Below are 20,290 nucleotides of genomic sequence, written 5' to 3' on the forward strand. Positions count from 1 at the left end.
TGCAGTGCAAAGTGGATTTTCCTTTTGTAAATAACCCCCTATGTCCGCACTAAATATACATACTATAAATTAATAAAAAATAAAGCCTTAAGTTCTTTTGCATCAAAATGTAAACATGCACCGAATCAAATGTAATGTCCCTTATGCAGACTACAGATTAAATCGACTCTGACTTCTGTGCTAAATATACAATGTGCCATAGCACAATGCATAATTTAATGTTATATTATTAATTAGTATTAGTGCAAAATACTGTAATCTATTATAGATTCAAAGCTTGGACTGAGAGATGTGTTTGTGGGTTCTATGTAATGTGTTGTGGAAGAAGAGTCAGCAATACACAGTGCAATGTACAGGGATAGGGACACTCAGGTTGTAGACACTCACTCAGGTTGAACTGGATGGACTGGTGCCTTTATTCAACCTTACTAACTATGTAACCATGTATGTAATACATAAATGTGTACAATTAATATATAAATGAAATACATATAAAATACATTCAGGATTATGAAGAGTTTATGTTCAGTATTAGCAAACGTTGTTCTAGATACATTTTATTGTATGTATTTCAGTTTTTTATTAATTTGGAAATACTGTATGTTGTGTTTGTTTTGCCATGGCATAGATATTACACATAAAGCAGTGACTGTGTTGTAAATATGGCATACTAGAAGGCTGTTGATTTATTTGCAGGCTGTCAGGAAGATATATTCATCAATACGCAGTAACAAAGATTGATCTTATTGTGTAGGTAGAACTGGGGACTAGAAGTTAAACATCGTAATGCTGGCCATACACATGATAATTCATAATTTTTTCATGCAATTTCAATTAATTTTTAAATAATATTTAAATTTTTTAAATAATAATTTTTTAAACAATTTCAATCACTCAATTGCAAAAAATACACATAAAGACGTTTTCCCACTAACAGATCCTGGGTATCTCTTGGTTTTGATAAACCGTTAGTAGAAAGGTACGTGAAAGTGGCTGATATTGCCTGAAATTTACTTTGTGTACATGGCCAGCATTAGGGCTTATTGCTTTTGAAATTTTTTTTTTTAGTTTCTATTATCTATACTATATGATAATAAGAAGCAGCACAAGAGGACAACAGTGGGTGGCATAATCTATATACATATCATGATTTGGCTCACATGAAAATAAAACCTGGAAAATATGAGAATTGGGCATCTAAGGCCTCCTTCATATTGCCGATCTGATCAGGTCCGCCTGTCAGTTTTTTAGACCAGGCCTGATCAGATGGCCCATGTATCCCTATGGACCGGTGAGTGTAAACTGACTTATGTCCATTTATATCTGCCTATCTCCAATACGATCTGCAAAAAATGCAGATCCGTTTACTCCATGCCACCCATAGAGCAGAGCGGGCTCAATCCATGTCTGCTCCGCATAAACTGAGTAGACCTGTTATCCGCCCGCTCTGCTCAGCAGGGGATAAGTGGACAGATCCCTGCTGAGTAAATTGGATTCTGCCCTGTGTGAAGAGGGCCTAAAGGTGAAACTACACTAAACTAAACTCTCTCAATCAACATTGACTATTTTTAATCCTTGTGCTGCTAGGTTTAGTGAATAGGAAGATATCTTATATTTACTTGTTTAAACTTTTTTTTACATTTCTTCCGTTGCTTCCTAGTTTCTGGCCTAGGCCAAAATGATGTCATTCATCTCAGGAGTCTTCATGGGCATTTTGTTTTCTTTCATCTGGAGGAGGGACCTTTTTGGCTAAGCATAACCTCCTTCCTGCATACCTGAGCTAAGCACAGATGGATTCCAGGAAGTAAATGCTGCATGAATCATCTGCCCTTACTCAAGATGAGGAGAAATGCTAGGGAGTGTTAGTGAAAGTGGTTTCTCAACAACAAAGAAAAAAGCATGGAGATATTTATGAATGGACGGGTTTATTTTGAATATAAAAAAATGAATTAAATAGTGTTTTCGGTTTGTGGTGCTCAGATACAGTTTAGATCTGCTTTAACAAACATCCATAGAAATATATCAGGAGGAATGAAGAAATGAATACATTTGAAATATGATGGGATTAATTCCTAGCAATAGGACAAATATAAAACAGAATGAAAGAAAAAAATAAATAAAGCTCAACTCCAGCTAAATCCTTTTTTAAGCTTTGGATAAACCTGGGAAGATTAAATACAAAAGCAAAAGATTGCAGCTCCAACCTCCCAAATCTGTAAAGCTGCGTACACACGATCAAACAATCCGGTGGAAAAGTTTGGCGGACTCAAGTCCGCCGGACAATCCGCCCGTGTGTGGGCTCCAGCGGACTTTTTTTACCACGAAAGTCTGGCGGACTAAGAAAGTAGTTTTGCACATCAATCTGTCCGCCGGACTCGCATTTCGGCGGACAATACAGCCGTGTGTGTGTGCTAGTCCGGCGTACTTTTGAAATGAATGGACTTTCCCGCCCGGAGAAAAGTCCGCTCATTTTGAGCGCGGCTCCAGGTTTGTCCGCCAGACTAAGTCCGCCGAATAGTCTGATGTGTACGCGGCATTACACAACACCCACCCTAATAGAACTCACAAGTGCTGGCATTGCACAAGCTTGACGAAGGAAGAAAATCCTGGACAGCCACACACCATTGGAGGCATCTTTATCGATACGAAAAAGTAAAATCCAAAGCACTTATTCATAGCTATGAATAATAGGGCATGAAACGTGTTCGTTTTTTTTTAAATGTTTTTCCCTGTACATGAAGTGACTGCATTTCGATTTTCCTTTTTCGTATCAATAAAGATGCCTTCTATGGTGTGCGGCCGCCCAGGATTTTCTTCCTTCCTCAAGAGTAAATACCTCTATTGAGATTTACTGCTGTCTCTGAGCCTCATAGGGAGAGAACACACCACTTCCTATGCCCGCAGGACAATGAAGGGAGCAGAATTTACCTAAACAGGAAGGCAGAGACGGTAATAAAAGCCTAACAAGGTGGCTAACCCTTCAACGTTTTAGTGTGAAAGTGTTTTTTTTGCAGTCTGCTTCCCCATTGGAGAAATTTCCCATCACTTTCTGTCCCAATATGAAGAGGGGAAATCTCCCTGTGAAGAACCAGACTGTAAATAAGGGCCTGAGAGAGGTTTTGGCTGTTGGCCTTTAACATCAAAGCACATTTATCCATTCACTTAGTTTTTCAGGCTTGGGGTGGAAAAGTAGACTCTGAAAAGTATATAACCTGCCCTATTATACTGTAAAGTACTGTGTACTCTTACTGTGTTGACTGTGTATTAAAGTGATTGAAAAGGCTCACTTTTTTTTAATATCAAACATGTTATACTTACCTGTTCTGTCTAATGGAGAGACCAGAAACCTCGTCTTCTGGGATCCCCCGTTGGCGCTCTTGGCTTCTCATCATCTCTGCTTGCTATGGAGGCACACGTGCATGCTGGATCCCAAGCCAGGCTGTGTAGTCTATAGACACACACAGCCTGGCTTAGCCCCACCGCCCACTCCCTCCTCTCATGATTTGACTACCAGCCGAAGGAGCCAATGGCTTCCACTGCTCTCAGCCAAGCTTGTAAGAGCGCAGAGAGGGGAGAGAAAAACTGAAGTGGGTCACATCACTGGATCGATACAGGTAAATATTAGGGAGGGGGGCTGGGAGGCACTGCTGTTGTTTAATGCAGAGAATGCATTAAAGTAAAAAACCTTTAGCCTTTACAACCATCTAGTGTAGTTTGACTGGCATTGCCATATCCTGTATGTTGGATTACAAATGTGGGAGCGGCAATGTGATGAAACACTGCATGATTGAGCTTTCTGTTGGGCTGGGTTCACACTGGTGCGCTTTGAGTTGACCCCAGGGTGGGTGTATCCACTGTTTTCATCTGTTTTACTCCTGGTTTTAGCAACAAACTTCTATTAGGTTGCACATTTTCTTAAAGCCCTCCAAAAGTCCTGCATGTTGCATCTTTGAGGCACTTTCAGAAAACGTGACAAAAATGGGCACTCTAATAGAAGTCTATGGGACCACAGCTAAAACCAAAGGCAAAATGCATGAAAACCATGGATACACTCACCATGTGGCCAAACCACAGTGCACCAGTGTGAACACGGCCTTTATTGAGCTACCTGTTTTTTTTCTGTGTCAGATCTAATTACTGTTTAGCTCTCACCTTCAGAGCACTAGACTGAGAGATCCAGGGATTGTGGGATATGTACTTTCTTTACAGGAAATGTCAGTCCTCATACTACAGACAGAAGTTATATGCTACCTTGTATAGTGGCATGATGCATGCCTCATGTTTGAATGCAAACAGAAACACACAGGAATGTGAATATTTACCCTACTACTGTATACAAGTCAACAAATGACACCATGAAACTACATGATCAGCGCACAACTTATGCAGGTGCAAAACACAAGGTGCAGATTGGAAGATTTTTGAAAGCCTTTAATACTTTCCCAAATGTCAGCTAATTTTTGATCATTGTATATTTGGGGTTCTTTTAGTAATCATAATTATGGTAGGTAAACATGTAGAATTCATATTCTTACATGAACTGCTTTATACATCCATATGCAACTATACTCATATGTGTGATGGTGGATAATATTTAAACTCACCGTGTAAAATCAATAACAATGTCGGCCCGCCCTTCATACACCTCAGTGAACATCAGAGGGGTCACCTCACTCCATACTCTCAGTGCTTCAGCAAGAGTCCTTCGTACCTTCACTTTACTGAGCTGCCATGGGAAGCGGATAATCCTGAAACATTGGAAGCAATGTTATCATGCATGGATGATGACTAATCTATGTACTGTCAGAGACAATATCCTTCACTTTCTGTCCTAGGGACACAGCAGGAATTACAAGATCATTCGAAAGTGAGAAATATTTCCTCTAAAACAATTGTCACTAGGACCAATAAGTTGAATTTCCCCAGCAGGGACACAGACAGCAATAAAAACATAGGTTCTAACTTTTTTACATTCGGTCAAAAAACCCCCCAAAAAACAAAAAAACGGCTTTATATACAGTTTACCTAATTTACAATTTGACCAATCTCTAGCTAAGAATGTTGCTGTTCAGCAGGGTAACTTGCTTATCTTGGACTAAACTGGATGGTAATCCTTGATTATATGGGGCCTTGCTAACCACCAAATATAACTGAGATTGACAGAGACACGTTGTCCTCTTCTGCCATGTTAAAACTGGATATAAACCACTCAGGTAAGATAGAATGAACATAGCTTTACCTGTATGTTAGGTTGGCCTTTTCCCAGCGTCCACCAGAGAGTACAAAGCGTTTTTGTCTGTTACGTCCTGAGGAATCTGGGGGGGCAGGAATATCAGGAACTCCACAGCGAGGGGGATTCCATGAATTGTGAGGTCGGAGCAATCCCTTTGTATGAGTGTTACGTGTCCATGGCCATGGTTTTACCGAGGAGTGCTTCTGGTCCTAAATGTAAAATAGATCAAGTTATTCCTTCAGGGATGTGTAAAGATCCATCTTATTTCCCCTCAATTAGGACTGATGTGTATAGGCAGCCTGACACGCATATCAACATTGGATGACTCAGTATCCTGAAATGTTAAAACAATGTATGTGTTACTTGTGTTAAAGAAAACCTGTACTGAGAGAATGTAGATACAGACTCAGAATAAACATGGAGATCAGAGTAAAGTTAGAGCTCCTAATTTGCATGCTTGTCTTTAGTTGGTTACACACGGGTCGAAAATGGTTGGTTCCGCCAGAACTGTCCGACTTTCAGTCCGTATGTACAGTTCCTCAGCCGACAGAAGCTGATCTCATGACTGGCTTATGTCAAACAAGCATGCCTGAAAACCAGTATCTGATCAGCGCTAATCAGAACAGCGTTAATGGCTGCGAGTGCGGATCAGTGTGTTCTGGTGGGGGGAGTAGCCCCCCTGTCAGAACATAATAGCTCAGCAGGGAGATCACCACACTAACAATGGATGTGTTAGTACAGTGACCTGTACGTGCCGCGTTTTTCCACGATTTGGAATCACCGGTGGAATTGCAGCAAAACATGTGTCAGAAAACCTGAGAGCTTCTAACTTCCTTTAGTGAACTGATAACACCTCTGCTGCACAGAAACCCCAAGCAGTATTATCAGCCCTGACCAGTTCAAATCTGTAGCCTACAGAACACTTTCCCTCTATTTTATGGAGCTAAGAAGAGGAAAGGGTTAGCATCCAAATCAGGAGCAAGCTGTCTAGAGTAACAACACTGCTCCTCCATCAACCTGGCACAGGAATTCTGTTACTGACAGGACACCAAGCAAAAAGGAAAGGATTGAAAAAATAAAACAAATGCAGTCCTCCACATCTGAGAATTGGCAAGCTGCAACATTTTACATTTTTTATCCTTAGGTTTTGATATGTGTAGCGGGTGCCCTGCATATCCTGCTGCCTGGCCAAGCTGGCCAAGATTCTTCTGCGAGGGAGAAACTGCCTGTCAGTTTCTGAGGGGGGGGTATTCCCCCCTCCCATTTTCTCCTCACACAGGGCTGCTCACTCTGCACCCTCCCCTGTTTCCCTATTGGCAGGAGGAGGAGAGCCAATGACAGGAGCAAATACAGGAGCAAATCAGAAGGACTTTAACAAGCAGCAGCTGCAAAGGATTCTGGGATATGTAGTCCCCATTTAAAACGACCCCATAGCTTTCTATGGAGATAGAACTACAATAGCCAGCCTACTCTGAGGGAAAAGGAACTAAAGACTCCAGGCAGAGGAAGAGATTAGACCTACGGGAGAGGTGCTGCCTCACAGGTCAGTCCACCAAACGATTTCAGGCATCCACAATGAGTCGGGACACCCAGCCTGAGAGAGGGGGATCCCAGGTGCATATCCAGCACACCTGCACCGACGGTGTGAAGCGCTCCAGTGTGAGGTGACCAGTCGGGTCCCTAGAAGAGCTTACCTGTTCCAGGACGTTCGTTTAGGCCTTGACCACAGGATTAGGTGAGAGGACTTTCACCCATTTGCAATAAACAAGGACACTGCACACAGACAGGATTAAATGGACACTGTATACAGACGTTGTTACTGTTAATCATCTTGCTGACACTTGTAGTGCCACTGGGCTAAAGGTCATCCATTCACAGAGACACTGTATACAGACACCATTGTTCTTTCACCTTACTGAGGAAGATCGTGCATTCTTTACTTGATAATCCGGGCCAGTTGTATTGTTTGGCCCTGCTTTTCAGGAGTTTAAATGCTCCAAAGAGAGTGGTTAGCTGAAGGTACAAAGTCTCATCTGCCCATATGGCATCTTACTAGTGCCATATGGGCCTGCACATACATACTCAGGGCTCTGTATATGCAGTGGGTGTGCGGGACAGTTAAGCCATTAAATAGTGAATTGAATACAGTGTTGTCGTTGGGCCTGTGGTGTCAGGAGACAGAAGAGAGAGCTCTGACATAAAGAGGGTCAGTCTTCTGCTCTCCTCCTTTTGAGTAGAGGTAGCCAATCGAATATAAAGTGTCATACTGTGATTTATTTGCCATTTAAGTGGGCCTCAGCTCTTAGGGACATTCTCGGGTTTTAAATCTTCTGAAAGCAGCCTGAATATAGTATTGAGCTATATTGCTCTTAATCTCAGTTATTGCTCTCCAGTTGATTACTTGAATATATATTGTTACTGTTTGTTATTTTTTCCCACAGAAATATTGCAGTAAAGACAATTTCTGTGTTTTATCATAACGTGTGTGTTTCTCATTGGTCCTTGCACTTACACTATTGCCAGGTGTGCCAAAGGGGGCCGAAACTGTTATTGGGATTGAGAGGCAGAGTAACGGACTGAACAAACTTAAGCGGCTCCTCTAGGGGTAGCGCTACATACACTTCAAGGAAACCTGTCCTGAGAAAAATATGATGATTGCCATTGCTGATAGCCTTCTGGTATCTGGTTATCACTGACCTTAATACATTCTTTGTCGCTTACCTGAAACAATGATGCAGCTAGTAAAGTCAAATCAAAATCAGAGTTCTGGGAAAATTCATTTTTCAAACAGAAAATTCACTTAGCTTAGTGAATAAGGTGAATTGGTGCTGACTTCGATCATCATTTATTTTTATTTTTTTAACTACTCAATAGTTTATAATATTGATACATTTAGTTTTAACCACTTTCAGACCGGACCATTTCGCTGGTAAATGACCAGAGGTCTTTTTACACTTTGGCACTGCGCTGCTTTAACTGGTAATTGCGCGGTCATGCAATGTTGTACCCAAACAAAATTTGCGTCCTTTTCTTCCCACAAATAGAGCTTTCTTTTGATGGTATTTGATTGCCTCTGCGATTTTTATTTTTTGCGATATAAACGTAAAAAGACCGCAAATTTTGAAAAAAAATGATATTTTCTACTTTTTGTTATTAGAAAAATCCAATAAACTCAATTTTAGTCATACATTTAGGCCAAAATGTATTCAGCCACATGTCTTTGGTAAAAAAAAAGTCAATAATTGTATATTTATTGGTTTGCGCAAAAGTTGTCACATCTACAAACTAAGGTACGTTTTCTGGAATTTACGCAGCTTTTAGTTTACGACTGCCTATCTCATTTCTTGAGGTGCTAAAATGGCAGGGCAGTACAAAACCCCCCCAAATGACCCCATTTTGGAAAGTAGACCCCCTAAGGAAATTGATAAGAGGCATGTTGAGCCCATTGAATATTTTATTTTTTGCCTCAAGCGATTGAATAATGACAAAAAAAAAATTTTTTTTTTTTTTTTACACAAAGTTGTCACTAAATGATATATTGCTCACACATGCTATGGGCGTATGTGAAATGACACCCCAAAATAAATTCTGCTGCTTCTCCTGAGTATGGGGATACCACATATGTGGGACTTTTTGGGAGCCTAGCCGCGTACGGGGCCCCGAAAACCAAGCACCGCCTTCAGGCTTTCTAAGGGCGTAAATTTTTGAGTTCACTTCTCACTACCTATTACAGTTTTGAAGGCCATAAAATGCCAAGATGGCACAAAACCCCCACAAATGACCCCATTTTAGAAAGTAGACACCCCAAGCTATTTGCTGAGAGGCATGTTGAGTTCATGGAATATTTTATATTTTGCCACAAGTTGCGGGAAAATTACAAACTTTTTTTTTTTTTTTTTTTTTTTAACAAAGTTGTCACTAAATGATATATTGCTCATGCATGCCATGGGCATATGTGAAATGACACCCCAAAATAAATTCTGCTGCTTCTCCTGAGTACGAGGATACCACATATGTGGGACTTTTTGGGAGCCTAGCCGCGTACGGGGCCCCGAAAACCAAGCACCGCCTTCAGGCTTTCTAAGGGCGTTACAGTTTTGAAGGCCATAAAATGCCAAGATGGCACAAACCCCCCCCAAATGACCCCATTTTGGAAAGTAGACACCCCTAAATTTAGGGGTACACTAGTGAGACTAGGTAATAAATGGCGGGTGCCCTGAAACTATAAAAAAATAACTAACCAACCAGCGTCACCTGTAACAGTTATATGGTGATCACTGGTGAAAGGGTTAACTAGGGGGCAATTAGGGGGCTTTATGCGGTAGTATATGGGGGTCCCTGGCGCTATAAAAAGCTGCAGCGAACCTAAATACCTACCTGCCTAACTAGCGTCACCTGTGACACTAATACAGCGATCAGAAAAACGATCGCTTATTAGGCTGGGTTCACACTGGAGCGATGCGGGAACGCCACGAATGCGCGGCGGGTTCCCGCATCGCATGCCTCCCGGCGGCAGTTCACACTGCCCTATGCGAACTGCTGGGAGTGTCAGTGAAATGTTACTGACACCCCCAGATCAGTTCGCATATCGCAGTGCGATCTGCAAACTCGGATCGCATGGTGTGAACACCCATGCGATCCGATTCTGCTGCGGGCCAAAAAAAGGGTCCCGTGCGAATTTGCGGCGGGTGCGGCGGGTGTGGCGGGTGCGGCGGGTGCGGCGAATGGCTGAACTCGAATCGCACAGAGATCGGATGTGATTTGCACTGCAGTGCGGTGCGAATCACATTCGTTCTCATAAACCGCTGCAATGTGAACCCAGCCTTAGTGACACTGGCGACGGGGGGTGATCACGGGGTTAAACCTTTATTGGGGGGGTTAGGGGGGTACATTAGAACTAAAGGGGGCTAACTCTAACTGCCCTAACAGTTATTACAGTCACAAATGACACCAATGCAAAAAAAAAAAAAAAAAAAATGACATTGGTGTCACTGTGACTGGGGGGCAGGGGTAATTGGGGGGGTGATCGGGGGGTAAAGGGGGGGTGTGAGTGTGCCTGGCATGTTCTACTGTGTGTGTAGAGTGTTGGTGCAACTTACTGATCCGCTCTCCTCCGTGTCGGAACGAAAAATACCGACACGGAGGAGAGAATACATCACTTCCTCTCCTGTGTTTACATTACAGGAGAGGAAGTGATGTCACCGGGGATTTCTATTCGTCGGGAGCGATCGCGAGGGGGTGGCCATGAATGAATGGCCGTCCCCTCGTCCGGGATCGCTCCCGTACGAATACCGACCGCCGCAGGCACCGGGCGGGGGCCCGATCGGGCCCCCGACCCGCGGGAGGCAAGGGACGTACATGTATGTCCTTATGCCTGCCCGTGCCATTGTACCGACGTACATCGGCGTGCGGCGGTCGGCAACTGGTTAATTTGTCTGAAGGAGGCCACACACAATATAATCTGATTGCACAATCCATAAATATCAAAATTAAAACATCTGGAAATTAAGTTGTTATAAATAGCATTATCTCCTTTACAGCCACTGATGTATGGTATATGTCTGCAGCCGACCGTCAGCTGTCAGATGAAAGTGATGATGTACAGACCTCCAGTAGTGCAACATCTTTCTCCATGGCGTTGTGCAGGGTAGAGGGACGGGAGACCAACAAACATCTATTCATAATCTCCCCAAGCTAGAATGAACATGGAAGCATTACATCACTTCTGGGTTCAGCTATCACTTTCCCCAGCCACTGTGTGCAAGAAAAAAGCTAAGGAAACATGATTTGTGCTCCAATAGCGTCCATGGAAGGCAGGTGAGATATTAGGGGCCTAAAAGACCCTTATTGTCTCATTAAAAGGAACCTGTCAAAGCAAAATGTTATCACATAGGGGACTTCTGGTCCCCTTTGTCAAAAAATAAAATTAAAGAGGGATTCCGCCAAAAAAAAAATATTAAAACTATAAATACTACAGCTGCTGACTTTTAATAAATGGACACTCACCTGTCCCGGGTTCCAGCGATGCCGGCAGCCGAGGCCGATCGACCGCCATTCTAGGTGAGGGAATCAGGAAGTAAAGCGAATCGGCTTCACTTCCCGGTTCCCTACTGCGCATGCGCGAGCCGCCCCGCGCAATAGGAAATCTCTGCGCTGTCACTGGGACCCGTGTGTGTCCCAGCAGACAGCGCGGCAGGGCAGGAAATGGCGTAGACTCCCGTGGGAGTCTATGCCCGGAAGTGGGTGAAAATACCTGTCTTTGACAGGTATCTCCACCCCCCTCCCCCCTGAAAGGTGTCAATTGTGACACCGGAGGGGGGGGGGGTTCCGATCAGCGGAGGTTCCACTTTAGGGTGGAATCCCGCTTTAAGGGGAAAAAAAAACAAGTTTAAAAACGAAAGCTATACCCAAGCACTAAAAAAAAAAAAATTGAACCCCCCCATATACATGCGCATTCTAACGCAAACACACGCTTAGGGGGCCCGACTAACAAAATGTTGATTGTGCTCCACAGGTTATACAGTATATGCTATGCATGCTAGAGTGAGAGCAATAATTCTAGGACCATTATTTATGAATAACAGATGACCTGTAGGGGCTTTTAAAATCTTGTCTATGGGAAATTTGGGGTAGCAAAGTTTGTTGTTTCTCAGGCATGCACAATTTTAAGGCTTGACATGTTGGGTATCTATTTATTCTGTGCAACCTCATCTTTTATCCATACTGAAAATTGGGTAATATATTTCTTTGGTGTGCTCTAAAATGAATTAGTGTACTACTGCTTTAACCTTTTCGCTGCCAGGCCCTGCTCTCCATTTTTTACACTCAGGTGGCCAGAACATTTTTCCTTTGTTTTTTCTTTTTCACTTATAGCTTTCAGAATTTGTCAGAGACCCCCCCCCAACCATATATTTTCTGAAAGTACATGATACGTAGAATAAAAAGAAGGTGCTACTGATTTTTTAGAACCTGCAGTATTTGTGCAAATGTTTATCAAACCAATATATTTGCAAAAAATACACTAAAACCATTATTAGCAGATAAAACACAGCAATTTTTACAAAATTCCTACTAAACATAAAATCTTAACCTGTATTGAGTAATTAAATAACAAATATTTGTAACTTTTAAATTGTGCCTTTTTGTGAAATGGTGAAAATTGAACAGATGCCAAAGTATAAATATCCAAATTTCTCAAAAAAAAAATTAAGGTTTTAATTTTTCCCTTACAGCTTTCAGAATTTGTGAAAGACCCTCAAAACTATATATTTTATAAAAGCATATGACTTCTAGAATAAAAAAAGAAGATGCTACTTTTTTTTTTAGACTCCGCTGTATTTGCGCAAATGTTTATCGAACCAATATATTGGCAAAAAATACACTAAAACCATTATGCGCAGATAAAACACAGCTAATTTTACAAAATTCCTGCTAAATCCCTACTAAATATAAAAGCTTAACCTGTATGGAGTTAATAAATAACAAATATTTGTAAATTTTAAATTGCACCTTTTTGCAAAATGGTGAAAATCAAAACGTACCCAAAAAAATTCTCAAAAAATCTGGAGGTTTCCATTTTTCACTTACACCTATCAGAATTTGAAAAGACCCTTAATACTAGACATTTTCTAAAAGCACATGGCCAGTAGAATAAAAAAAAAGTGCTACTGATTTTTTAAGCCCCGCAATAATTCTGCAAATGTTCATCATATCGCTATTTTCAGTAAAAATACACTAAAATCATTAATATTGCACATAAACAAAATGGAACTTAAAAATTCCTGCTAAATTAGTACTAATGCCTGGTTCACATGTGGCATACTAAAGTGTATGCCCATGGGGGGCCATGTTTACCCGCACAGGGATGCACAGGTGTTCCGTTTATGTAAATTGGGTTGCAATGACTGCATAAGCGTAACTGCTGTTCCCAATTTGACATCAGTGTGGATGTGGGTACATGACCTCGAACGCAGACAGCATGAGCTCAGGGACATGCATGCGGACCCACATGGATGTAAAATCGGGAGCAACGGCTCTGTTGCTGCAGGTGCTACATCCCACATGACATCAATGGGACTGCCTGTACAGAGATGCACGGAACACCCGTGCATCCCTGTAAAGGTACAACTGTGTATGCCCTGTGTGAACAAGGCCTTAGGCCCCTTTCACACAAGCACACCGATCGGGTCTGCCTGTCCATTTTTCAGGTGGGCCCAATCAGCCCACCCATCTATGGAGAGACTGATGTAAATGGACATGTGTCCATTTACATCCGCATGCATCTGATCCAGTCCACTAAAAACAGATGGATGGGGATTCCATTCCCCATCCATCTAGCAGATCGGATCAGATGGCATCTGATGGAAAAGGACAGGCGGTCCGCAGAGCAGACACGGACCTGTCATCCACGTGCTCAGTGGAGATCAGCAGACTGATCCCCCGCTAAGCAGGCGGATCTGATTGACAGAGTCTGCTCCATGTAAAAGGGGTCTTACCAGGATCCATTAGGGGCACTGGGGTGCCGCTTTCCTGCAGGGCACCAGACTCATACGTTGTTATCAATGTTGAGGGTGAAGAAGGGGGGTGAAGGGGATAAGACAGGAGAGTGAGGGGGCAGTTTTAGATGGAAGGGGTTGAAAAGGCAGAGGACAGGGAGGTGGCGGCGTGGGTGGGGGTAGGGGGTGTTGGTCAAATTACTGGTTAATAACTCTGATCAATGGGTTGTAATCCACTGATCAGAGTTATAGAATTGTTCATCAGAGTCTGCTGAACAATTCTGATATAAGTTTATGGTCATTGAAGTGACCATAAGCTTATAGGAGAGGGAGAAATGAGGTCCGTACTGACCTGGCCACCTGCAGGCACTTCTGTACGGCGTATGAACCTGGCAGTGAAAGGGTTAATATCGTGCAATATAAAAATTTGGGTCTGCCAACATTTCACTCTCCAGCGTTCCTGCTTTCAGAAAATATATCATGTTTCGGGGGTTTTAACAAACTTTCAGTCCTAAAATTATTTCAAAACCTGTGCGAAAAACGCCAAAATTATTTTGCCAGTGAATGGGTTAAAAAAGACTGCCTATTGTTGAGATGGTCACATTTATTGTGGTCATATTATACAATTTATGTGTATTTTATTTTTAGATTTTCCAACATCTAGTGCAAGGGCTTACATACACAGTCTATTCAATTACATCTAGTCAGATAAACCCTTGCACTAAACAGTGGTTTGTAAATCTAAACAACATTTTAGAACCAGTGATATCATGGCGTCAGCTTTAAGATAGGCTTAAAGGGCAATTTGACTTTTCATAAATTTATCCTTAAATAATCCCTCCACCCCCAGATCGCCGAGTGCCCTGTGTCTGTGATTTTAGCTGTGGGGCTCTACCACACAATCTCTCTCCCAAAAATGTCTCTGCCAACTATTCTTAGCACACTGCGCCCCCATTCATTCTGGGTGAGAGCTGTATACCAACCATCCTGGGGATTCCACCAATACTGCTGTAAAAGACTTCCAGAAAGCACTGCATGTAATAGATATGCAAAAGGTTCTCTGTGTAAGGTCACACTAGCTAAATCTCTGAGAAACGATTTTTGGTGGATTGCTTTTCAAAGTGAGACTAAGCAGATGCTGTCAGGCATTCAGGAGGAAACCCTGCAGCCTCCTGAATGCCTGCTTTTTTTCCTCGAAATGCAGTCCTATTAATTTTAATGGACATGCCGCAATAAATATTCTGCGGCTGCAATGCAAAGCATTATGGCTGCAATATGTGAAGAGCCCTCTCTGGCTGTCTTGTAGACTATAGGTGTTTAGGTGGTAAAACCATGACTCAGCTGCCTGTTTTTACTTTCCAGACCCCACTCCGCCCATGTGAAAGAGACCTTATAACAGCTAGAAAAAGCATTTCATTGGTGGCATAGGTCCTCGACAGTGAGCTGTGCACTGGAGTGCAGATCTCACTAGTGCCATTTATAGGGGGAAGCGATACTGGGGAGTGAGCTTTCTGTGCTAGATTGCAGATCTAGTGCTCACCCCTGAAAAGGCCTTTCATTTTTCCCATGTTCTTTTTCCAGATTAGTGCAATTGTATCCAGGCAAACAGCAACAGTCACTCTTCTGGCTCAATAAACAGTCTAGGGGGTGCCTTTTTAAAATGTATTGCTGCCTTGAATTTTATTTATTACAGGTACTTAGATAGCACCATTCATTTATGCAGTGCTTTACATTTATATAGTGCATTCACATCAGTCCCTGCTCTGAAGGAGCTTGCAATCCTTACAGTTCCTAACTCACCTTCATATGTACACATACTACGCCTAATCTAGACAGGAGACAATTAAGCTACCAGCATGTCTTTGGAGTGTGGGAGGAAATCCATACAAGCACAGGGAGAACATGCTAACTCCATACAGGTAGTGCCATGGTTGGTATTTGAACCGACGACACTAAATTGAGGGCACTCTTCGCCATGTTACTACTTCTCAGGACAGTTCCTCTAGCAAAGGCCCAAAAAGTTATGGACAGCACCAGGACACCTTCAGAAATGTCACGGGCCAGGCAAGCACTAGTATTTGATATGCCAGGTATAGCAGCAGAAACAGTCACTAGGATCCTTCACTCAGGTCTTTATTCACAATGTCCCTGGATACTTGGATGCCTCCTTCCAATATCAGACGGATAATTCCTCAGTGAATCTTCCAGATCGGATGCTCGTGAAATCCTTTGCTTAGCTTTTGAGATTTTTGCAGAACAGGCCCCCCAGCTCCGCTACAGCTGGGACCACAGGTAAAATTTTCAGCCCCAGACTATTCATGCACTCTCCAACCACCTACTGGGCACTCGCCGGGAATTGGCTGAGACAGCATAAATGTTCATAGTGCTGATTTGCCTCCTACCAACCCATTATATTTTGGAATCCTCCAGAAGAAAGGGGAAAGCAATCAAACCTGAAACTTGCAGAATCCAAAGCAATCACAAACTGCTCCACTGATTACAGGGGAGCCAAAAAAAACTTATCTATGTTTCCTTGCAACCTATTCAGGATGGTGCTATACAGATCTCACTGAAGGTATAGCCACAAAGGACTGAGATGTGTATGCTGGATTGCAAACTTCAATAGTGAGGCGTGTGTACTTTGGGTCAGAGACCATGGGTCTTTTCTTGTACTTCACCTCCCTTGGGTGCAGAAAATTGGTGACTTCCCTTCCTGTATGTATATGCAGTCTTTCCTTTTGCATTTAAAGTGATACTAAACCCACAACAGTAAAATCAGTCTGTATATGCTGTAAAACATGCTTGTTATAATCACTGTGGAACCTAAGAGGTTAATCCTCCGCATTGTGTAAAAAGGTTGTTTGATCCTGCCTTCTCTGATCCTCCCATTCTTCCACTGTCCTCAATCATCTCCTGATAGAACATAGCCTTGGGGGCACTCTGCACATGCTCAGTTTGGTGTATATTGCTAAAGAGTTTTTTTTTTCTTGGAAGGGTGCATGTGATCAGCACAGGAACAATCAGCACTGTCCAGATCAGAGGCCTGGTCAATATCCGCTCCATAACATTTCCCCCCATTTTTTTGGAGGAAAAAAAGTGCATCTTATGGGAGCGAAAAATACAGTAAATGAGTGTGGGAAATTAGTGGCCTCTGGAAATATAGATACTGTATTATGAATGGGCAAAGTAGAGGTTCAATTTATAAAGCAATTTCAGGCAATAAGCAAAATGAAAAAGGTCAGAAAATATTGTAATCTACGTTGAACTCTATAAAAAACAATCATAAACTATTTATACACATACTGTAGCTTCTGCACAGCTGAAGTATAACATGTTGCTGGGGATCATGTTATACTGTATGTAAATATAAGAACCACCTGTTTAGCAGAATTCCACATAGCCCTGAACGCTGCTCTACCTTATACATTTATGATGATCCATCGAAAGTTTAATACACGTTACTTGTGAGGCAAATATGCAAAAACACAAACTTGCAAGGCCCATGTGCTTTTTGCTAAAGTAGTAATTACCCCCCCAGGTCACAGAACTAGTGTCCCAATTGGAAGAATTCCTCTCTATTACTGATTTGGGGACAACCCAATATTTTCTTTTACGTTCACTTTCGATGATAACAGTAAACAGGACAAATAGAGAGGATGAATCTTACTAACAGGGGCAGAGTTATAAATAAAAACCTGACACATGTTCTAACCCATCTCCACTCTTTCCAAAACAAACAAAAAAATGCCTTTAATTATACAGTACTTTAATACATTGCAGCTTACCAACCCTTAGCCCTTGTACACACGGTCGGACATTCTGACAACCAAATCCGTTGGATTTTGTCCGAACAGATTTTGTCCGAAACTGTTGCATACACACGGTCGGAAAAAGTTTTCAGAAAATCCGATTGTACATAACATGATGATATTATTTCGTTACGACGGGACTATGTTCAGGCTAGTAGCCAATAGCTTTGGTCTAGGAATTTGATCTGAGCATGCGTGGCACTTTGTCCGATTGGAATTCTCTACACACAATCGGACAAAGTCCGATCGGATCATGTTGTCGGAAAATTTTATAGCCCAGCTGGAAAACTTGGTCCGTTGGATACTCCGACGGACACAGTCCGATGGAGCCCACACACTGTCGGATTATCCGACAACATGGTCCTATCGGACATTGTCCATCGGAATGTCTGACCGTGTGTACAAGGGCTAAGATGTGAAGTCTGCATTCATTTTATTTTTTTTACCCTTTCAACCTTTTAACCTTTTTTCAACTTTGTTTAATAGACCAGGCTGTCCATCTAATGCAGCAGTTAATTGCATTGTTTTGTTTAATCCTTTAGTCATGTCCATCTAAAGCCTCATACACACGATCGGACTTTAAACAAACTTTCTCGTGGATTTCTGTACAAAGGGCATTGGCCGCGAACTTGTTAAGCATACACACGATCTGACTTTTTCAGCCAACTTTCACCAAATCATGTGTTTTTTCTGCTCTTTACCGCCACCTTTGGTCAACTTCTGTATTGTTGTCTGATCTTTTGCATTGGTTCTGAGCATGCGTGTTTGCACTTTAGTCTAAAGTCCTATGGTTTTCTGTACACACAATCGGACTTTGCTCCATGAGACTTTTGTTGCCGAAATGTTTGTCTGTTTGCAGAGCGAACTTTTCTTTGATGAAAACTAAAAAAGTTTGCGTGATGGAGCGTACACACAGTTGGATGTTGCCTTAAAACAGCTAATTTGCATGTTTGTTGTCAAAAAATCAGATCGTGTGCGGGCCTTTAGATACACTTGCAGATTTAAGGCCCATACACACGATCTGACTTTTTGACAACAAATGTGCAAATGAGCTGTTTTAAGGCAACATCCGACATCAGACAAACTTTTTCGGTTTTCATCGGACAAATGTTGGCTGTGCGAACAGGCAAACTTTTCGACAACATAAGTCCGATGGAGCAAAGTCCGATCGTGTGTACAGAAAACCATCGGACTTTACAAACACGCATGCTCAGGACCAATGCAAAAGATCAGACAACAATACAGAAGTTGACCAAAGGTGGCGGTAAAGAGCAGAAAAACCACATGATTTGGTGAAAGTTGGCTGAAAAAGTCAGATTGTGTGTATGCTTAACAAGTTTGCGGCCAACGCCCTTTGTACAAAAGTTCATGGGAAAGTTTGTATAAAGTCAGATCGTGTGTATGAGGCTTTACACTACCCTCTCCCCAGACTGACAATTTTGCTGTCCAAAAGGTGTTTCCATAGAGTGGAGCCATACGACAGGAAACGTGTTACTGGTCAGATCTCCAGATGAAAATAAAAGAAAAAAGCCTAAAAAAAGATAACAAATGCCGTCGCCACTTGTAAGGATTGATAAGCTGCAAAATATTCTATTTTTGTTTTGGGGTTTACAATTTCTTTAACCACTTCAATACAGGGCATTTTCACCCCCTTCCTGCTCAGGCCAATTTTCAGCTTTCAGCGCTGTAACATTTTGAATGACAATTGCGCAGTCATGCAACACTGTACCCATATGACATTTTGATAATTTTTTCCCACAAATAGAGCTTTCTTTTGTGGTCTTTGATCACCTCTGTGGGTTTTATTTTTTGCGCTGTAAACAAAAAAACAGCGACAATTTTGAAAAAAAAAAACCAATATTGTTAGCTTTTTGCTATAATAAATATCCCAATTTTTTTTTTAAAACAAATTTCTTCCTCAGTTTAGGCCGATATATATTCTGCTACATATTTTTGGTACAATTTTTTTTATAAAAAATCGCAATAAGCGTATATTGATTGGTTTGCGCAAAATAGGTTATTGATTTATGGCATTTTTATTATTATTTTTATTTTACTAATAATGGGAGCGATCTGCAATTTTTGTCAGGACTGTGACATTGCGGTGGACAGATTGGACACGTTTGACACTATTTTGGGACCATTGACAATTATACAGTGATCAGTGCAATAAATATGCACTGATTACTTAGGAATCACTTAGCAAAGGGGATTTTCACTTATCTTCGTGAATGTGGTGAATGGTCACTAAGCAAAGATTACCCAATCACGTGGCAGGAAATATAAAAAAATATTTTTGCTTGCACATGATTGGATGGTTGAAGTCAGTAGAGCTTCACTTCAGTCATTAAACTAAGTGAAAATTTGCTCACAAAGTAAAAATTCACTTTGCTAAGTGAACAGCATATATTCCTTTAGTAAATTAACCTCTATTTGTGTGGTCATTATTTAAAGAATGCACTTATTGTATGTAACTGTCTTTGTTGTGCACACATTCACGCTGCAATGGACCTGATGAGATATAACTAATGCCGCGTACACGCGATCAGACTTTTCGACGGACTAGGTCCGGCGGACCCCAATCCGTCGGACAATTTGATCGTGTGTGGGCTCCAGCAGACTTTTCTTTCCGAAAAGTCCGACGGACCTAGTAATAAAACATGTTTCAAATCTTTCTGACGGACTTGAGTCCAGTCTAAAAATCAGGTCGTCTGTGTGCTAGTCTGACGGACTAAAACCGACTCTAGGGCAAC

General features: G+C 41.8%; 1 protein-coding gene across 1 annotated transcript in view; it reads right to left on the reverse strand.

The window, feature by feature from the left end:
* Window positions 1–20,290, reverse strand: part of MMP11 (matrix metallopeptidase 11) — a 50,272-nt gene that overhangs the window by 9,379 nt on the left and 20,603 nt on the right. Inside the window, exons 2-3 of the mRNA XM_077461591.1 lie at window positions 5,240–5,442; window positions 4,605–4,748 (exon numbers count right to left, since the gene is read on the reverse strand). Of these exons, the coding sequence (XP_077317717.1) occupies window positions 4,605–4,748; window positions 5,240–5,442 (347 nt within the window). The remainder of the gene's footprint in view (window positions 1–4,604; window positions 4,749–5,239; window positions 5,443–20,290) is intronic.

Source organism: Lithobates pipiens, unplaced genomic scaffold (assembly GCF_037356315.1).
Source record: "Lithobates pipiens isolate NorthernLeopardFrog02 unplaced genomic scaffold, aLitPip1_a1.2 Scaffold_3, whole genome shotgun sequence".
Lineage (NCBI taxonomy): Eukaryota > Metazoa > Chordata > Amphibia > Anura > Ranidae > Lithobates > Lithobates pipiens.